A 20,892-nucleotide genomic window follows, 5' to 3' on the forward strand; every position below is an offset into this window, starting at 1 on the left:
TTAAAGAAAAATCACAGTAGTGCTAGACAACTATAATAAATAATTTATTGTATGTTCTCAAATGGCTAGAGATGACATCAAATGTTCTCATCACAAAGAAATGACAAAGTTCCCTGATGATGAATATGCTAATTACCCTGATATGACTGACCATCACACAATGTATGCATGTATTGAAATATAACTCTGTACCCCCAAAATATGTACAGTGTTTTAATTAAAAAATAAATCCCTTTTTTTTTTTTTTTTGTCTTTTTGTGACCGGTAAGGCGGCCATTCCTATATAGGATCCGAACCCGTGGTGGGAGCGCCGCTGCGCTCCCAAGCGCTGCACTCTCCCGAGTGCGCCACGTCGCTGGCCCAATAAATCCCTTTTTAAAATTTTTCTTAAGAAAGGAAAAAATCACTTTCTCAGGCAAGTTTTCTCAGATGTGCAAAAGACAAAATTTGTATGTACTCTATGCAAGAATTAAATGTTGTCAGAAGGATTTATACACCCCAATTAGAAAACAGAAATAAATTAAAGGAGGTATAATTTTAAGTCAAATTGCCTGGAACTGTATTGTCCAACATGGTAGCCACTAGCCACATGTGGTTATTTAAAATAACTAATATGACTAAAATTACAAATCCAATTCCGAGGTCACACTAGCCCCATTTCCAGTGCTCAATGGCCACACATAGCTATTGCAATGAACAGCACAGATAGTGGATGTTCCCATCATTGCAGAAAGTTCTACTGGGCAGCACTAGCTAGAGGTCCACAAGTATAAAGCAGCAGCATCTATCAAAATGAAAACTCTTAAAGGTTCAAATTTCTATAGTTAAGGGACAAAAGGCTAGTGGCACTGACAAACAGCTTTTTGGAAAGTAAATCTGAAGCATATATTATCTTCTATATACTTTCTATACGAGTAGGATAGCTTACTGTAGCAGACCCTTAATCCTAAGGTTTTGAGTTCAGGTCTGGATATTGGAGAAACTAAATTATCACCCTGAGCTCAATTCTGCACACTCTGCAACACTCTTAATACGTCTGACTTTATTAATGAGTATAGATCCCAGTTTAGGCTTGGAATGATAGTGAGTGTGAGGTTCTGATAAAGCTTTAAGCAACCCGCAGTGGGCTACACCATTTACCTCATCCTAAGACTCAGCTGCTTGTAAAATAAGATCATCATTTCTGTTCCCTATTTTTCATCCCAGGAGATTAGATCTTACCTGAACATTAGCTCATAACTGAACATTATTTGGAGGTTAAAAACTAGATGAATACCAAGTTTTAATAATCATTAAATGGATGTGCTATTATTATAAATTTGAACCGAGACTCTGCTACTTTCATCCTAACAGGATCAGAGCATTTGTGTGGGAGTGTGCTGCAGTAGCAAAGCAACCTCTGATGGGAGGCCAGCTGACACCCAAAGAGAAACTCATCAAATAGTATGTTGGTTCCCAAACTCTCATTTTATCAGTGTGCCAACAACTGACTGTGCTTTGGGCTGCTGAGTCACTCTGACCAAATTTATGAGCCTGACCAAAATTAGCCATTTTCTCGTTTGCAATGGTGGATATATCTTTCCAATGACAAAAATAAGAATGGCAAGGCGGATGCACGGAAGAAAGGGTGTAAGAACAAAGAAGACGGGCTGGTTTTGTGGATTTCAACTAAACTTACAGGGAAAGTCACAATACTAGCTGATTTCTCAAGATCCCAGAATTATCTCTTTGGCCTGCTGATGACCCTCTCTTTTGGACAGTACTGGATTAAGAATGAGCCCTACCTGTTCTTCATTCTTTTTCTAGGCTCTTAGCAGATTCCATCTTTGAAACATTCTTCTTTCAACAACATTGTTAATAATTGGCAAGATTACAGCTTCATGCTCAACCCTATCAGTACAATCAGTCAGATTATAGCTTTTGGCACTAATGCCATACACAAGGCTATAATTTTAGCAGACACCCAATAATTGATTATATTCTCCCCTAGCCATCTAGGTACAGATTATTCATTAGCATCTGGCACTTCTAAGGATGGCTGACTTCCATCATTTCATTTCTCTCCAACCTTCCTGTCATTTCTGTGCTTCCTGAGCATAGAAATAATCTTGAGTATGGAGACAAATGGTTTTCAAACTTTTTTAAAAAACAGTAATGGAACTTTTTCTTCTTATGGGGGAAAAAAACATATACAAGAGATAAAGGATCAGTTATAGTTAAAGTAGGCACTCCTTGCCAAATACCCACCTCTCTATGACCATCCTAGTCTACTGCGGAACAATCTGAAAAACCACCATCTTAGACCAACTCTTCCTTTTAAAATTGAGGATTAAATCCAGAGAAGTGAACTGACTTAGAGATAGTAAGATAGCTGGAACTAGCAGAGCTGATGCCTCATACTCCATGAAACACAGAGTAAAGAGAAAAGCAGGTAAGGAAAGCCTGTCCAAATCAAATAAGTTCTTTTAGAGCAAAAAAGTTACCATTAGAAACATGTTGAGATTATTTGTGTACCAGATAAAAGGAATCTGCTACCAGTATAAAAACATTCAGATTATATATTAAGATTAAATATATATTCAGATTAAAAACATTCAGTACCGGATAAAAGCAATCTCTTTATTTGTAAAAAATAGTTGGACTTTTTCAGATATGTGAGACACGCCAAGAGAATATCAGCAGTACAAACGGGTTGGCAAGGAAAAAAATGGCCGTCAGATCAGGCTTAACATACCTAAAGGTCTTGTTCCTAATTCCAATGACATCTGTAATTGGGCCCTAATTTCAAAGTTAGTCCACTCTTGTTTTCTATACAAGGAGAGGGTTTATGCCCCACTTGCTACATGACCCAAACCAGTAATCCAATGCAGTAGTCTGAGGAACCCTAGGTATTTACTACGGGACCAAATAACCTCAAGACGCTTTTCAAGAACCTCAACCCCATGAAATATGTTTCTGAGAAGGAACTTTGTGAAAAGACTCTCATTCAGAGCCAATGAAAACATGAAATTAGAAAAGATCCAGCATAACCTACCAAGGAAATCCTCTGATCGAGCTTATTCACTTAAGCCTGAAAGTGTTACGGAATAAAGGAAAGATCACTGAATCTGGAAAGGGCAAGGTTAATCAACCTATTTCTCTAAATCTGATTCATCAGAAAAATGAGAGTTGGACTTGGTGATCTATAGACTTTCACTCCAAGCTCTATGATGAGAGATTTTTCTAACTTGAAATAAAGCTGATTCTGTTCATTCCCATCCCAAATTTCTCCTCCCCACCTTCTTGCAGAGAAAAATAAGAGGAGAAAAATAAAACAGGAAACGCATTCCAGCTAGGTACAGACCCTACTCAGTACATGTCAAACCTAAAACTCCTAGGTTAAGAGCCGGGTCCTAAGGCTGGGCTGGGTGGGAAGGCACTGAGTGCAAATCCTTCCTCCCGCCTTCGCAGTCAAACGGCTCCACATCCAGTTTAGAATCCTGCCTGTTCTTAAAGCTGCGGTCGAGAGAAGATCCACAACCCACCTTGGTCATCTGCCCTTCTGTGCTCACAATCGTCCAGACCAGAAGTTCCTCGGTCTAACCTAACCTTTCCTGCTGCAGCGTTAAGCCCAACCCTTCCTTCTGACCTTGGGGAGCCGGCAGCTCCCCGCCTCGTGCCCTCACAGCCGCCTTAGGGGGTTCCCTCTCCAAGATCAGACATCCCTCCCCATCCCCCACCCTCAATTTAGGACAAGGAAGGTGTAGGGCCACCGTTCCTATTCCGGGACCGAGCAGCAGAAATTATTCCAAATAGGAAAAGACGGGGGCGGGTAAGGGAAGGGAGAGGGAGGTGGGGAAGACCTGGACCCTGGAGAGTCACCCCTCCAGCTACCCACAGGGACCAGGTATCCGATCAGTCGCGCATCCCTCTCTCCCGGACCGCAGAGCACCCCAGACGGAGCCCGGCAGGGTCCATACTTGCCCGGACCCCCTCTTCGCGCGCCCCCTCGGCTCCATCCCCCAGATCCTCAGGCGAGGGGCTGGAGAGGAAGGGGGTCTCTTCTCTCTCACCTGGGGCGGAGGCGCTCGCTCATGGCAGCTGGTGGAGGGGAGCGACGCGGCGCCGCTCCACGGGAAGAGGGAACGGAGGGGGCTGTGTTTCGGTGGCCGCCACGCCCACCCCCTCGGGCCTTAGCTCTCGCCGCCGCTCGGGTAGAGGCAGCCGGCGGTGAGTACCCCTCGGTGGGACCCGTACCACGGCTACTTCCGGCGTGCCCTCCGCGCCCCCCCATGAAGCAGCCGCTGTGGTACCTCCCTCCTGCGGCTGCGCAATGGCGCGATCCCTGCCGCGCCGACCGGTAACCCCGCCCACGGAAGAGGCGGGCTCGGGGTGAGGGGGAGGAGCGATTAGGAGCTTCGGCGAAGAGAGGACCTCCTTGGAGGTGTCCCGAGCTTTCGCCTGCTCACAGCCAGGAGGTGGGGGACATAGTATAAAAGTCAAGCCAGGCTTAAAAAAAAATTAAGCTATGTCATAATATGCATAAGTACTTAGGTTGAATCCCTGTGAGGTAAAAATTTTTAAAAAAAAATAGGCGAAACCCCTCAGGCAGTGGTGCAGACGGCCTGCGGCGGGCGCCGGCACCGGGGGTTGGGGAGGCGCTCGAGGGCTGCCCCGGGGGGCTCGTCGCTGGGGCTCCTGGACTTTCCCATCTTCTGAGGTGAGGACGCCGCTCTGCGGGGAGTCTCGGAGGGCGGGGCTGTTTCCCGTGGCTGACGTTCCGGGTCTGGGGCCGAGCGTCCTGAAGCGAGGGGGGAGAGGATCGGGTGCCGGGGCCCCTCGTCAGGCGCTCCAAGGCAGCTGCCCAGCGGTCCCCACCAGAAGCAGCAGGACGGGCTTCGGGAAAAGGAAGGGTGCGGGGAGGAGGGCAGGCCCGGCCAGGTGGCGCGGCCGGAGGAGGACGAGCGTGCTGACGGGCGAAGGGGAGCGTCCCCGGGGAGATCCGCCCTGCTTCCGGGAGGCTGGTGAAGTCTTAACTCTCTGCTTTCCGCAACCGCCGAGGGGAGCCGGCGAGCGGGTAACTCAGTTACCTGCGTGGGGGTCAGCCCCGTGCCACGTTCATTCACTGTGTGTGCTGCCGAGTGACCGCTCTGATGGTGTCTTACACAGGCTGACATTAAAGCTTCCGTCTGCCAGACTCGGAAACGGTGGTCGGGAAGCATGGGGATCCGGGAGAGACCACCGCAGGATTAGTGTCCTCGGACAGGAGCTCTGGTAAGGAAACAGGTGGGCACCCGCGCTAAGACGTTTCCGTGTAAATGCACAGAGATCTTTCCAGCAGGGTGAAGTGTGAGGTGCAGTACTGCACAGGCAGGATGTCTAACAGAGGTCTCGAGCCCTTCCTAAAGTGAGTAGCCTTAGCTCAGGGACTGGCTTCAGTTGTGTGTATTTTTGTAAAGAAAAGACCATAGCTTTCATCGTATTGGTAATGTGTACCTCTGAACAAAGTAAGCGTAATTACCGTAGTCCGTTGGGAGAAAACCGTTTTGTTTTGCATGACTTCATGTAGGGATAAGGTGTTTGTTTGGTAACTGGATTCGCCAAGATTATATGTATTTGCGTTGTTAATGGTTTCAGAGTCTCCCTTTTTGATCTATGTAGTCGTCAGAAGATATGCGCAGTCACAGTACTGTATAATGACAATATTTGCATGTTTATGTCTAGAGAGAAAATTCACCCAACACATATTATATGCCAGCCTCAGTGCTAGGTTTCGAGAATACAGCTGTGCACAGGATAGTTATGTTTCCTGCCCTCCGGAACTTTATAGGAAGAATAAGAAATGTAAAACAAGAAATAACTTTCAGCTGAGCTTCGGAATTGAACATTTTTTTCCCTGACTCTAGAAAGTAACAAGAGGTATACATGGTACATCATGTAAATTTTTTTTAAAAAGTGTTTACGTGGTATATATTTAATGATGATGTCAAACTAAACAAATTTGCAAATAATTCATTGCTACAAACCATAAAAAATTTGAGACAATGTCCCCTCCGTGTATATATTTATTTGTTCATTATACATAAATTTTATATATGTGTGTGTGTATATATATACATATTACTAATATGTTAAATGTTAGTAGAGCTTCATTTCTCATGCTTAGATAATGGGAAACCTGATATTTTCTTCCTGTACCCCCATGAATCTTCACTTTATCACTTTGGAAACCTCTGCTGTAATTAATAATCTTTGACTCCTAGCCTGCGTTTTTTATTTTCCCCATTTGGTCTTTGAAAGATGTGTTTAAGGGTTTTTAAACAATTTCTTTATACTCAGGTGGTATGCAGTTGACTTGCTGTAATCTTAAATAGGAAACATTTTATTCTGACTGGTATTTTGAACATCTTTTCCATTGACTAACCATGAATTTATTAGACATAAGTCTTTTGGCCTGGTTCACCTCTTTGTGAGAGATATAGAAGAATCTCTCTGATTGTCTTTTGTAATGACTGATTCCTAAAAGACTTTATTTTTTGGTGGCTGGCCAGTACAGCATCTGAACCTCTTGACATGGGTCTTATAACACCATGCTCTAACCAATTGAACTAACTGGCCAGTCCCCTACAAGACTTTAAGAAATGTAAAATACTAAGCATAAGTAGAACTAGGAACATTTATCTTAAAATCAAACTTTGTCTTCTGTTTTCTATTAAGAAAAAGAATGGATTAAAATAAATTTTTTAAAGTTTCTTTTAACTTAATTGTTCTGCATGAATTTAAGAAGTATGACCCATGAATAAAATATTGGTTTTTGTTCTATAAACTGTGTGCTCCTCATAATCTCAAATTTACCTTTTTCAGGAAGAGAATGAGTGATATTCCACCCAGAATGGAAGTGTGTCCTTATTGTAAGAAGCCATTTAAACGATTAAAATCCCACTTGCCCTACTGTAAGATGATAGGACCAACCATACCTGCTGATCAAAAAGTATATCGGTCCAAGCCAGCTACACTCCCACGTGCTAAAAAAATGAAGGAGCCAATGAAAGATGTAATTAAAGCTAAAGGGAGAGAGTTAGAGACAGAGAGTGATGAAAGAAATACTAAGTTGATAAGGGACAAACCAGAACAGACAAATAAATCCTTTCCACTACTGGCTGTTGGTTTAGAAACATCAAGTACTAAAAAGGCAGATAAAGACATCAAGAATCAAATTCAGCTCTCCTTCAAAATGTCAAAAATAATAGAACCAAAGATTACTTTCCATGGAGAAACTAAGTCTCAGTGTCATGCATCAGAGAACATTTCTCCTAAAAGAGAACTTGCCAAAAATTTGCCTAAATCAGAGGAAAGTAGATGTACTCCTTCAGAAACTGAAGCATCTTTACTGGTTGGCTCAATGGAACCTTCTTTGTCAAATCAAGATAGAAAAAATTCCTCAGCCATACTGAGTGATGTACAAACCACTTCTGTTAATCTGAAATTGGACAAAACTGATCCCCAAAGACAGGAACCTCTAGGAAAATTACTAGATTCACCTACTGGTGATTTCCATAGTTCTTCAAAGAACCTCAGGGATGAGGTTAAAAGAGTAAGCACACCAATGTCCAGCAATGAGAGCGGTTCCAAAGTTAGGGATCATCTCTCCGAAGTCCCTACTGATCTTAGAGTCACTGAGACTAAGGAAAAGAGCACAGAACAATTCATCTTAGGCCTTAAAATTAGCCCGTTAGGTAAAATCCAAGTCAAGGAGAACCAAGAAGAAGGACTTAGTCTTAGATTAGAGGCATGTGGGAGCAGCAGAAATGCACAGAAAATCGAGTCTGCAACAGAAATGCAAGAATGGACTTTCATGCATCATGTGCCCAAGAACTTGAGTACTGATGAGGCAACCACAGAGAAGAAATCTCAGGGTGAAGGTGCACATTTCAACTTGTTCACTCCAAGGGAGACAGCTTACAATAAATTTCTTCCTGTGTCGCAGTCAAGTAATCAAAGTCTTGCCTCTTTGGGTATAAAATTTCTCCAAGAAGAGAAAGCACAAGTTTGCAGTCATAATCCTATTCCTGATAAAAAAGCATTTATGGAGAGTAAGAGACAAGCTTCTGTGGAACCCAAATCTGGCTGTGAGTCCCAAGCATTGCATGCTGGGTGCCAGCGATCTTCACATTCAGCCCAGCATCACATATCTAAAAACCCCTTCGTCAGTCATGTTGCTGTTGCTGACAGGAAGATCCTTCCAAGCTCCATGGGGCTGGAGTGGTTTCCAGAGCTCTATCCTGGTTATCTTGCACTAGGGGTGTTGCCAGGGAAGCCTCTGTATTGGAACGCAGAGGCCCAGAAGCCTCAGCTCATCGGTTCCCAGGGGGGAAGACAAGGTAAACAAGCTCATTTTCAAGGGCCATCCAGCCCATCCACAGTCCTCTATGCCTTTTGAATTAATAAGGGTCAGAATACTAATATTTTCACTCAGTATATTACTTGTTGCTCAAGAGGTCACTAGTGGTTTATCACTCTCCCTTTCCCTCCACAAAGTGTTGGAGGTTGGACTTGGGAAGGCTGGTAATATTAACAGCAGTTCAATTTCTGTATTGGGAAGAGGCATGGCTGGTAGAAATTGCACGGGTATTCAAGCTGAATAGTCTCAAGAAAACCATAAAGACTTTAAAATTCACCTAAATAGAACAGGCTTTATTCAGAATTCAGTCGGGACCAGGTTGTACAGGAAACAGTTTCCAGGTTTATGACCAAATGCAACATTTAGGAACTTAGAGTAGCAACAAATGTATTTTTGTAGTTGAGGGTAGGATGGGGTTAAACTGGCCAGGTAAGAGTGGCAGATAGGTGGGGGTGGAGCTTAGGAGGTGATCCAGTGAAGATCAAGGACCAGGAACAGAGGAGGTTGCAAAAAAAACCGTGTAAAAGTCCATGTAATGGAAAAACCAGGCCAGAGAGATTAGGACTCGAGTAGACCCAGAGCTTGCGCCTTGAGACATGAGAGATTGGGTAAGAAGGTCTTGGGCAAAGAGACTGGATGTTGAAACTGATCCTGATTATCAATCAGTCTCTTCAGAAGCTTCCTAGATGCTCCTTGCTGGTGGCTAGAATAGGTTAACATAGGTAGACTGAGGCCCAAGTAGGAGCCAGGAAGTTCCTGACAGTCATTTCAGGTAGCCTTGCTCTTTTCTGCTGAATCCCTTCATTAGTTGTTGGACTACCCCTCAGTACATAGTTTCTTCATTTTTCTCACCAGAAAGCCTTGGTTTTTTTTTTTTTTTTAAAGATTTTCTAGGAGCATAATTAAAGTAGCATCCATCTGACTTGTGTTATGGTCCTTGGTACTTTCAACTTTATTTTGACAGGAGACCTATAACAACTCAGAATAGGTTTGCACCTGAAAAACTGATACTATCTTTCCCTAAAGTGAGAAACTCCCCCCTCCCATTTTTTTCCTCCTATTACATTTTGCACACAATCATATATTCACTAAAACCTTATTTGTCTGGTCTCAAAACATTTTCTTTTGTATTATAATTATCCTCTAATGGGTTTCATAATGGACATGTATTAAGTAAAGAGCATCTCTAGCTAATGCTACATTTCCTTCAACTACCTCAGTAAAAACAGGTTTTTCTACAAACAGGCCTAACTAACATCTAGACCTTTTTGTACCAAGTTGGAAACAAGCCCGTTCTCCATATTAAACACAGACTTAATGATGTTAACATTTGTGTTGCGTTGTGGTTTTCAGAGTGCCTCCATCTGTATTTTCTCGTTTTGACCACACAGCTGTAATTTTATCTCTATCTTGCAGATGATAAAACAGGCACAGAGAGGATAAGTAATTTGTCCAAGGTCATGCTGCCAGTAAATGGTGGAGTTGCAAGTAGAACCTATTCTCCTGAGGCTTAGTTTGATCCTTTCCCCTAAAACATGCCATAGAAAATGAGTGCACTGTAACTAGAAACAGGTGTTCGCGATAGCTCTGTATTTGCGTTTTCAGTCGCATGTGCATACCTTCACCCCATGGTAAATCTCTCTAGCAAGTGGAAGGACTTTTTTTCCTGAACTGTCTTTTACAGTGCTAAAGACTGTCCTTAATACATCCACTTTTCATTTTAGAGGAAAAAGGAAGGGAAGTAATGTTTATCAGTGGTGACTGTGTCATGCTAGGAACTTACGTATTATCTCATTTAATCCTAACAGTTCTGAGATGATATCACTGCCCCACCCTCTTATGTGAAGGTTTTTTTGGTTTTTTTTCGGTGGCTGGCCAGTATGGGAATCCAAATCCTTAACCTTGGTGTTATAACACTGCACTGTAACCAACTGAGCTAACTGGCCAGCCCTATGTGAGAAATCTGAGCCTCAAACATCTTAAGTGCTTACCCGTGTCTGTGTACCATGTGACAGAGTCCAGATTCAAATCCAGGTCCTTCTGACTCTCCTGTCTGTAGTCTTTAAACTCTACCTGAGGCCTATTGTTTGGGATAGTTAGTGGTCTTGCTTGATATGTTATTAGTTGATACATTTCACTTTAATGGGTCCCAAGAATGCAGTAATAATGAGAGATACAGTAACATTAAATCATCAGGCTTATGGGGTAGAATATTGGGAGGAGGAATATTTTTTCTTCAATCATAAATTCCTTCCGAATAGTGGTTAGAAACTACTTTGTTCTTTTCTTGCTTACAGTGTATAATATTGTGATTAGTTTGGTACTTCTATATCAGACAACAAGGTGTGGCCATCATAGGACCTATACTTCTGTTATAAACTGAAAAACCATTGAAGTTGGATGTGGGATTAATGCTCGTACTCTAATGCTGCAATCCAAATTAACAAAAGATCCTGAAGGAGAGAGAACCTAGGATTTCAGTTAAGGTCAAGACCTGAGTGATCCCTCAGTTAGCCAAGGACTTCATCAAGGGCACCTAAATCTATAAGGATTAAAAAGTAGTATCACTAGCTCCTCAGAAAGCTTTGTAATTTCACAGGCAATGGTTTCTTCCAATGACTGCACATCAAAGTTGAACTTTCATGGAATCTTCGCAGAAGAGAATAGGCTATACCTTCCCTTGCTCAGGCAAGGTTTTGATAGGTCATTTGCCCCTCCTCTCAGGCAGCCAACGCATTCTTTGACACTTAAAGGCACGGCCAGTGAGCTAACAATTACTGAGTTAACTATGTGTCAGGCATGATACATACATGTTTACATAGGTTTTCTCAGGTAACTTACACTAACCCTAGGAGATTGGTATCCTTTTTTACAGATGAAGAACCTGAGTTTCAGAGAGGAAAAATAATTTCCCAACATCCAATTTCAGTTAATGGTTAGCATGTAACTTTACCTGATGGCCTTCGCCAAGCTTTTCAGGGTAGCATTTCTTTTGTTGGACTGTGGGCTTCAGGATTAGGTCAGATATGTTTTCCTAATGTTGGGAAACCCATAACAACAGCTAGTCCTTGTACGTCAGAAAACTGAGTAAATTTGAGTGAAGTGATTCCATGAGATGGAAAGGTTTGCTGGGCCTTGAGAAGCATAAAAAACTATTTTGACATTTTGATCAAACAGGGTAGAGCCAAAAGCTCTCATGGCTGAAGAAAGATGTATATATTTTGGTAGCCTAAAATAGGAACTACCCCAAAGCAGACTGGTAGTTTCGAGGATGCCACCAAGTCAAGTTTTAGTAAATTAGGAATAAAAGAATTACGCTTATGGAATTCAGCATTAGGAATCATCTTTTCAGTTTCAGCAAGAAAGATTTTCATGGACTTAATACCAAAAGGAGTTTTCCTTGCCTGAGAGAAAATAGATCTCAGAAGTTCAAGATTTAAGTATCAAGAGACTCAACAAGTACAAATGTCTGAGACTCCTCAGCAATAGCAGTTGGCTTCCATTGTTCAAGGGAAAGCGTTCAGGGCTGAGAGTTCTTGGCTGATCTTTGCAGAATCCATCATGCCTTGGCTTTGGGGACTCAAATTTTGAGAGATCTACATTCTTGGTTCCCAGACTGGGACAATTAACAGTTACACATGGGGCATTTTTTTTATATTAAAGATTCCTAAGCATCATCCCCAGAGATTGATTCTGAAGGACCAAGGATTATATGTCTCCTAGGTGTTTCTGAAGAGCAGCCAAGTTTGGGACCACTGATGCAAGTGGTGGCATTGAAGCAGGTGCCTTAGACCCAGCAGCGGAATAGTCTCAGACCCGGGGGCGGGTGAGGACTGGAGGTTTTGGAAAAAACGTAGTTCATATAACTACAGAAAACAAAACTTGGTTGATGGGAAAGCCAGAAGATAAAGTAAAACTGTAAAGGGTCGTGGGTTTTTAAAGGCCAGGAAATAACTAAATAAAAGCTCTTCCTTTAATCCTCAAATAGGATTTCTATCAATAGAGTAGCTATCTATATGCAAGGTGTTTGAGATGGGGACATGGGGAAGGGACTCAGAATAGTCAGGATCAGAACTTGAGCAGGTGTATGACAAGCCCGGATTAGTTCTGCTGCTAGCCAGAAGGGACATGTGAGTAATGTACACCCAAAGACGGAAGGGGTGAGTCAGGTCAGACGTCTGGGATCCAGACCAGGCCAGAGGGATGGTAGAAAATTATAGAGCTACAGAGGCTGAATGAGGATTTTCAGCAGTTATATTCTGGAGTAGAACCATGTAAGTCGGGTTTGAGTTTTAAAGACATTAATACTGGCAGGTAAAAAAAAGACAGGGTCTAGGAGCTGAGGTGGCAGAGGGTGTGGCAAAGAGAATTGGTGGTCCCAGGCCCACTGTTGAACCGAGCAGGCTGTAAGGGATGTAGATCAGAACCCAGAGCACCTGGCAACAAGTGGGAAGACACTGAAGACAACTATCGCAGGATTTTGGTGCATCCTGGGCTGGCCTCTCCTCGACCACGGGCATCTTATATGATCCCAGCTCAGGGCCTGTACTGGTGTCATTCACATAAGCTTGGCTGAATCTATAGCTGGAAGTAAACAGGCTCGACTGACTAGAAAGGAAGAACAAGGTCAAGGAGCCGCACAGTTCCTGACACTCCTGAGAACATGGTTGTACAGTCCCAGTTTTCCTGACCTTGTTTCTCACCATCTTCCTCAGACTTTTTCCAAGGTCAGTGGGCTCCATCATGCTTTGTTTTTTAAGAGACTTTTCACCTTGCAAGAGAATTATTTTCTGTATAATCTCTTGGAAGCCAGCATGGTTCTTTTCATTAATACAGTGATCATTGGGATAGTATTTTTACATCCACAGCAACTTTTACCACACCTGCTAAACATGTCATCAGTATTTGCTTAATTTATCCTTTATCCTGACAACCAAATCAAAACCAGAGAACCATCAATAGTAGAGATTACCCATCTGTCATTAAACATGGAGAAAAACAGGTGCAGGGAAAATGTGAATTAGTAGCATAAGTGAACTCTTTTCTGGTTCTACTTAAGTTAGTGATGCATTGAACATAAATAGGAAATGTTTGCTGGCCAGTGAAAGGAATGGAGTAATAGAAGAGACATACTGACACAGATAGCAGTGACACGTAGTAGTCATTTATAAGTGAAAGCTATGCTTTTTGCTAAAATGTTTAACAGAAGATACAAATGATCATTTCATGAAGCGTGTACACGTGGATCATCTGGGCAGCATATTCATCATATCAAAAATAAGTATAGGTCCTGATCACCAGAGACTCCCTCAGCCTTTTGAAAAAACTTCTTTACCTGGAATAGGTTTGTCTTTCAACATTTAGCTGCAATTCAATGCAGAGATTATTAATCCATCTACTTAACGCATTCTTTTCCTGGAGTCTAGCCGTAGGAACCTTCAGCACTGAATGTTGGGGAAGGGATAAATCTAGATGAACTATCACAGTGACTTCTGTTTGGAACCGTAGTTCCTTTGTTGGAAAGAAGTTCGACTGATAAAAGGAGTTTGGAACCCCCGACCAGGCTTACAACCTCCAACTTTTCTCTAATGAGGCTCTTGGGAGCTGTACAAAAAGGTGAGATTGTTGGATTCTGTTGCTGATTGCTGGCATTTGGAGAAGTTTCTCTTACTTTAGGCTGTTATAGGAAGGCCAAGGAAAAGAGAAAGATGTTAGTCTTCTGTTTGTTTTCATTTTGGAGTTTGACATCAGAGCACCAAAGCTCGTGTGATATCAGCTGACATTTATTGAATAGCTTTCATTTCTTAATACCCACCCTTGCCTCTCTGTGCCACCAGTCCCCAACTCTCACTTGCCCACATTGATCATGCCAATTGATCTCCTAAAGCCAGAGAGACTCTAAACCTCGGGTTAACCAATTTTATAGTCTTCTCCCCACTAAAGATTGTAACCAAGGTCCCCCCCCCCACAAAACAAGAGTGACTAATTTGAATTTATTAAAGTTAAGGTCTTCTAAATTTTAGCCTTTTCATCTGTTTAATCTATAAATTTAAATTATCTGAATAACAGTTCCATTGCCTAAGCTAACTGGGATAATTTGAATAACTCAGATAATGATGCTGGTTTCAGGTCACAGTAACAGACCTGTTTCTCTTTGAACAGGCTGGATCAGGGGCAGCACCGCCATAAAGAAGAGTGGAGTTGGTGGCATCACAGTATTCTTGACGGGATCCTTCATCTTTTGTTGTAGCTGGAGTTTCAGGCATCTGAGTAAGCCTTTCTATATTCTTAGCTTAAATTACAGGCCACATCCCATTATACGGACCTCCAAGGGATTCTCTGAATTGCTTTTCATATTACAGTTTTGCATTATCTGACATGCAATAGTGAATGAGCTATTGTCTGGAGCTCTGGGGTTTTTTATTACAGGTTTTGGTTATAATGGCCTTCAGAAGAGTTGACTAGAATTTACATAATTGTTCTTGTCCTCCATTAGTGTTGTCACTGGAGAGCTGGGATCTTGTTTTTTTTCCCTTAAGTGGTTTCCCTGCTAGAAGAGAAGGTGCTTTCCTTAGTGCTTAAGAACTCCTTTTTAGCATCAGAACCAAACAGCTTTATACCACGAGGAGGAACAGAATACAGCTGTCCCCCATCAAGGTGTCTAATACTAAGGGGCTAGCCAGTTAGCTCAGTTGGTTAGAGTTGTGGTGTTACAACACCAAGGTCAAAGGCTCGGATCTCCTTACTGGCCAGCCACCAAAAAAACAAGCAAAAAAAAAGACAGGACTTATAGTTCATCTCCTTTTAACATTTAAGAAACAAACACCTTTCTAGTTATGAGTTTTGAATATTGTATTATAGAAATATATCCTTAGAGTTAAAAAAAAAAAAAAAAGACATAAGAGAATATTGAAAAATTTTGGTAATTGTCCACAATAGAAAAAAAGCGCATACACTTTCAGATGCAGACTTCACAGTGTAGAAGTACAAGATAACCATGAACACTAAAGGCCAACAGAATTCACAAACTAGATAATAAGACTTAAAAAGATTTGGCTTTGATTGGATTTTTTTTTTTTTTTTTTTTTTTTTTTTTTTTTTTTTTTTTTGCTAAATCAGTACCTAGCAAGCAGGAGGGCAGGGCAGGCAGCAGGAACAGGGCTGCAGCACACTCCTGTGCACTGGCTGGGACGGCACAGCTGCTGCCTCTGGCATGAGACAAATACCCGGCCATTGGTGAGAAGAGTTCCTTTCTGATCCTCCGGCATGAGTAGAGAGGCCCAAAACCAAGAGTCATTTCTCCCATGGAGAAAATGGCCTTCCTTATTAAAGGGATTATTTAGTTGATAACTTGATAGGTAGAGATTGAAGAAAGTGAAATAGAAACTTCTAATTGTGTCTAAGACTATTTCTAAATTTATAAAACAAATATAACAGAATGATCTGTAGAGGCAAGAGACAGAAACAGTCCATAGAAGTGGCCTCTTGGATCCTTACATTTATCTCTGTTTATCCAAAGAGCTTCAGCGCTGGCGTAAGTAATGTTGACCTGGACATCATTTAAGCAAGCTTTGGAATTGCGAGGGCAGGACGGTGGAGACAACTGCAATACGTATTTAATAATTTAAAGTTGTATCTGGGACAGGGAGTGAAAAGAATAAACTTTCTGGAATCTAAAACATAGCAAGTAAATTTTTTATTAATGTGGACAGATCTGGTTCTGTCTAGATGTTTCTTTGGCTTGCTCTCAAAAGTGACAGTTATTGAAAAAAACAGTTTTGTTTAATCATATAGTTATTCTGGGAGCTGTGAAGATGACAAAGTTCATCATTAAAATTGAAAAGCTATTTCTTCAATTCTCAAATTCAGTAAAAACCAGTATCTCAATTTTAAATTTTTCTCCCTAAAATTGTTCTCTAAACCTTGGTGTTTTACCATTCATCTAAATGAGATACTGGACTACGTATACACTGATACAGGATTGTATCTGAATAGGCAGAAAATGGGTATATATCAGGCCCTTCCTCTTTGGGAACACTTAGGCTCTTTGAGGCCTAGACCAGATCTTAACGGGTACGAGAAACACCAGTGCAAAGTGTGGGGATCTGAGCTTCAGGTAAGCCTATGAAAAACCCTTACAGATATTCCATACACAGGACCTGGCTGGTCTGCTCAGTTGGTTAGATCATAGCCTTGTAACACCAAGGTCATGGGTTTGGATCCCCATACTGGCCAGCTGCCAAAAAACACAGTGTTCCTTACACATATTTTTTTTTTTAATCTTTTTTATTTTTTTGCAGCTGACTGGCATGGGGAACCAAACCAAACCTTGGTGTTATAACACCACTCTCTAACCTACTGAGCTAAATGGCTAGCCCCTTACACATATTTTTTAAGCTGATTAAAATAAAATAGCATGCTAAATAGAAGTCAGATCCCCTTTTATACATCTTAAGTGAGTATAATAGTGAGCACATGGTTTCTGTTTATCATCTCTTCCTGGAAGCTTTGCAAAATCCCACCCCTGTCCCCTGTCAAGAATTTCCATGAATTACTGAGAGATTTCTCTCAATTTGTTAGTGTTGATTTTGGCTGGTGAGTTTTCTATATTTATCCCCCCTCCCCCCAACCAAAATAGTCAATGTCTAATTTTTTGACTTTTGCTTTGGCCCCTGGATAGTAACTTGGATACTGATAGGTAGAAAAAACTTTGAGGAAATTTAATCTAGGCAGCATAGGTGGATAACAGCAGTTTTTCCAACTGTCTTTCTAACACAGCATGTTGGTATAGGTATATCACATACACACACACCCTTCTTAGTTTTGCTTGTGATATCCTCATGCCAAAATACATGAAGTCAGCCCCTCTTAGGTCTTAGCCCCCTCAGAACTGCATAAAAGCAGGTGTGCTATTCTAAGGCAAGCGTGTATTCACCTGCACATTGTTTACTGTGTCTTCTAAAAACTTGAATTCTGGATCTACTGCTTTATTTTTCCTTTCCTATTCCCAGTCCCCTGCTCCTAATTATCCCTAGTGGGAGCAATTTAATTCTGCAACAAATTCTCATGGTTAAGGAAAAGGTATTCAGAAATACACCCTTGTTGGTAGAGCGTGGTGCTGACAACACCAAGTCAAGGGTTCAGATCCCCTTACCAGTCATCTTTTTAAAAAGAAAAAGAAAAGAAAAAAAGAAGTACATTCCTGAACAAAAAATCATGGTTGAGGGAAAGAATACTACATTTAGTTATATTAGTTTAATATTACTAAGAACTTCATTAGAATCCCCAAAATAGTCTCTTTCCTTCTGAAAGGGCTTCATGCCCATTCTCTACAAATGCCCTGTAAGAGAGACACTTGGAGATTCCTTCCACACTTCCTTGTCTGTCCTTCCATGGGGTCAGAAATTCACTGTGAGAAGGTAGATGAGAGAGACTCCAGTCCCCTCGAGCAAGGGTCAGCAGAATAAGAAAACAAAATATGTTTCTTGCAGTTCAGAGGCTGGGGAATCCAAAGTCCTGGGAACACATCCGGTGAGGGCCTCATTCTTGGTGGTAACTCCACAGCAACGCAGTGTGTCACATGACGGATGGCTGAGCAAGAGAGCTGAACTGCTCACTTGCTGTCCTTTTAAAGCCATTAGAACCATGCCCATGACCACCCATAAAACCATCAGTGGATCAATCCATTCACAAGGGTACAGTCCTCACAATCTAATCACCTCTTAAAGTCCCCATGTTTCAATTACCATAATAGGATTCCCCACCATCTTAACACTGTTACAGTGGGAATTAAGTTTTCAATATCGAAACCTTTTGGGAACACATTTAAACCACTGCATGTGCTATCTGTGGTTGTTTCACACTACAACAGCAAAGCTAAGTAGTTGCAACAGAAACCATATGCCCCAAAAAGATGAAAATGTTTACTATCTGGCTCTTTACAGAAAGTGTGCTGACCCCTGCCCTAGAGGAATACGACACCTCCGTGTATTGGAGTGACGAAAGAGACTGGGGGATCACTGCTCTAAAACATTTTGTGTTAGGAAACACAGTTAAGTAAGAGACTCTCTCAACTTATCTCTAATACTTAGTGCCCTGTGTTGCCCCTGAAATACCCATAAACCATAAGTACAGTAGTAGCTCAAAGAGGTCGCTCCTTGCCCTCCAAGATTTTTATCAAGAATGTTTATATCACCACTATAAATAAATTAGTATCACTTGTCATGATCAGAATGCTAAAACATAATTTAAAAGTTTCTTAATCACAATAAATATTTTACGTCCCTGAAAATAAGTTCATTAATGAGAATAGAACTACTGAATGATCCATCAGTCTTAAAGGGATATTTGCCTCATATTGTCAAGTTTAAGACAAAGGTGAGATCCTATATTAATAAGAGGGATTTTTTTTTTGACATTCTAACTCACATGTAGTAGGAAAGAAAAAAATCTTAACTGACTTCTCTGAATTAGTTACTGAGAATTGATTCTTAAATGATGTGGGTGACGTTTAAGAAGCTGTTAGAATGGAGTTATTTGTAATTGTCCACAAAGAAACAGAGGGAAAAACTTTCTTATCTATTCATTGCTGCCATCTGCGTTGAGAAAATAATTGAAGATCTTTTATCAAGACTTTAAGAATCTCTTCATAATGTTCAAAATAGTTGAAGAGGGCTGGCCAGTTAGCTCAGTTGGTTAGATCACGGTGTTGTAACCTCAAGGTCAAGGGTTCAGATGCCTTTACCAGGCAGCCACCAGAAAAGAAGATTAAAAAAAAAGAGAGAGAGTTGAGATAACTGATGTTAACTGATAACTGACTGATTCTTTTCCAAGATTTAGATCTAAACATACTCAGCATGATCAGGGAATGTACCTCATAGCTCCAGTTTACAATACTGATGTAAATTTGCCTAATGCAAATATTGCTACAAGATAAGTTCGTTTGCATAGCCAGTCCCAACCATGTATATGATCTGGCAGATTAAAAATTTCATCCAGAAAGACTAGAGATTCTTTCAAAACTGGAATTAGTAGTCGAATAAGACTGCTACCTGCAGAAGCCAGTGTACTTCAGGTGCGAGGCAGGGTAACTGCTCATCTCTTCACAAAGCTAAGGGGAAAAAGACTTCCATTAATATGATTTGCCATTTTAAACAGCCTTCTTGATCTTGTCTCTTAAAATCACACTCCACACCTTCCAGAGTACTGACAAAAGCTTCCTTAGGTAAGCAACAGTGCTTAGATTTTGCTTCCAGGGCAGCAGCTTGGATTTTCAAACAAGTCTTCCAGCAGCATGCATGGAAATTCAGCATGAGAATCCCAACAAGCAATCCTTACTCCCTTCCCATCCATCTGCAGAAGAGCTACGGGACGCCCAGGCTACTCTCCATCCTTGAGAAGATTTACAGTGAAGGTTCTGCTCCTGAAGGCTGGAAGTATTCACAGGCATGCCTGAACACCCTGGTTGTAACTCACACACGGCCTGTGTAAAACCATGGTGCTGCCCGCTTTAGTTTAATCCTGAATAATAATACCTGAAATACTGAGTTTACTGGGGAAAGTGTATTTTTTTCTACTACACACTAAAACAACTAGGCATGAAAAATAAAATTATTTTGTTGTAGGCTATTTTACACTTTATGGAAAACCTACATATTATTACTACCACTCTTCAGAATGAAAATTTTTTAAAAAATAAAAAATATTCTTCCGATCTGATCATTTGCCTCTTCTAGAACCCCACCTGTGAAATGGGTGGGTGTGTCCCTGGACAGCTTATCCAATTTACTGGAGGCTCCTTTGTCTGGACTGTAAAATGGGGATAATTATACATACTTTGCAGAGATTTGGTGAGATTCAAAGTCCTGCATTTGTTAATTCCAGCAACGTATGACAGTAGGAACTCATTAATAGCAGCTGTTCTAAAACCTCTCATTGCATACTACATACTGATTCCAAACCTGAGCCACGCAAGAAAGCCCCACTATAATCCACACTTAAGCCCAGCTAATGTTTGGGCTCTTGCTGCATGCAGTGCCATGCAGGATGCTTTACATGCATGTTGGGAAAATACAGGAAAACAGTCAGTACCCCTCAGATGTTCAGAATCTTGCCAAGCATTTGATGTAAATATGCACTTGTGCCCATGTGTTCCTTGGCTATTGACTAATGTAATTGCTCATGTGCACCCAGGTGTCCTGGGTTATGGACTTAAGTATAAAGGACGAGCGGCTCTGCTCCACGGGGCCCTCCTGCCCCCCGGGGGGGGGGGGCCACGGGGAGGCTGTTACTGCGGCTGGAGGCTGTTGCTGTCAGTGACCCGGGGATGCCCCGAAAGGCCACTGCCACTGCCGCTGCTACTGCTGAGGACTGCCAGTGGCTCCCGGGATCTTTCCCAATTACCTAGCGTGGACCTGCCTGTGAGGGGTCTGGTGACCCAGCCTGATGTGTGAGGGGTCTGTAACCCTAGAGTGCATCTTCTCATTTGGCCCTCACAACAGCCCTGTGACATA

At 41.8% G+C, this 20,892-nt stretch overlaps 2 protein-coding genes across 6 annotated transcripts in view; one reads left to right on the forward strand and one right to left on the reverse strand.

Annotated features, from left to right (window-relative positions):
* VCF1 (VCP nuclear cofactor family member 1) overlaps positions 1-4,891 on the reverse strand; it is an 18,804-nt gene extending 13,913 nt beyond the window's left edge. Inside the window, exon 1 of one of the 3 annotated variants that reach the window (XM_063080208.1) lies at positions 4,053-4,891. In XM_063080208.1, the coding sequence (XP_062936278.1) occupies positions 4,053-4,273 (221 nt within the window). In that variant the 5' untranslated portion in view covers positions 4,274-4,891. The remainder of the gene's footprint in view (positions 1-4,052) is intronic. The other 2 variants (XM_063080210.1, XM_063080209.1) reach the window with 2 other exon arrangements.
* Positions 4,382-20,036, forward strand: MTNAP1 (mitochondrial nucleoid associated protein 1). 3 transcript variants are annotated; one of them, XM_063080205.1, is made up of 6 exons: positions 4,384-4,699; positions 5,149-5,253; positions 6,844-8,360; positions 13,889-13,996; positions 14,543-14,650; positions 19,739-20,036. In XM_063080205.1, exons 3-6 carry the CDS (start codon positions 6,851-6,853, stop codon positions 19,774-19,776), a joined length of 1,764 nt encoding a protein of 587 aa, XP_062936275.1. In that variant the 5' UTR covers positions 4,384-4,699; positions 5,149-5,253; positions 6,844-6,850; the 3' UTR covers positions 19,777-20,036. The 3 variants fall into 3 exon arrangements, with proteins under 3 accessions (XP_062936277.1, XP_062936275.1, XP_062936276.1); XM_063080206.1 differs by lacking the exon at positions 19,739-20,036 and adding an exon at positions 15,900-16,029; XM_063080207.1 differs by lacking the exons at positions 13,889-13,996; positions 19,739-20,036 and adding an exon at positions 15,900-16,029 and having other exon boundaries at positions 4,382-4,699.
* Positions 20,037-20,892: the final 856 nt, after the last annotated feature.

Source organism: Cynocephalus volans, chromosome 16 (genome assembly GCF_027409185.1).
Source record: "Cynocephalus volans isolate mCynVol1 chromosome 16, mCynVol1.pri, whole genome shotgun sequence".
In the NCBI taxonomy this organism is placed as follows: domain Eukaryota; kingdom Metazoa; phylum Chordata; class Mammalia; order Dermoptera; family Cynocephalidae; genus Cynocephalus; species Cynocephalus volans.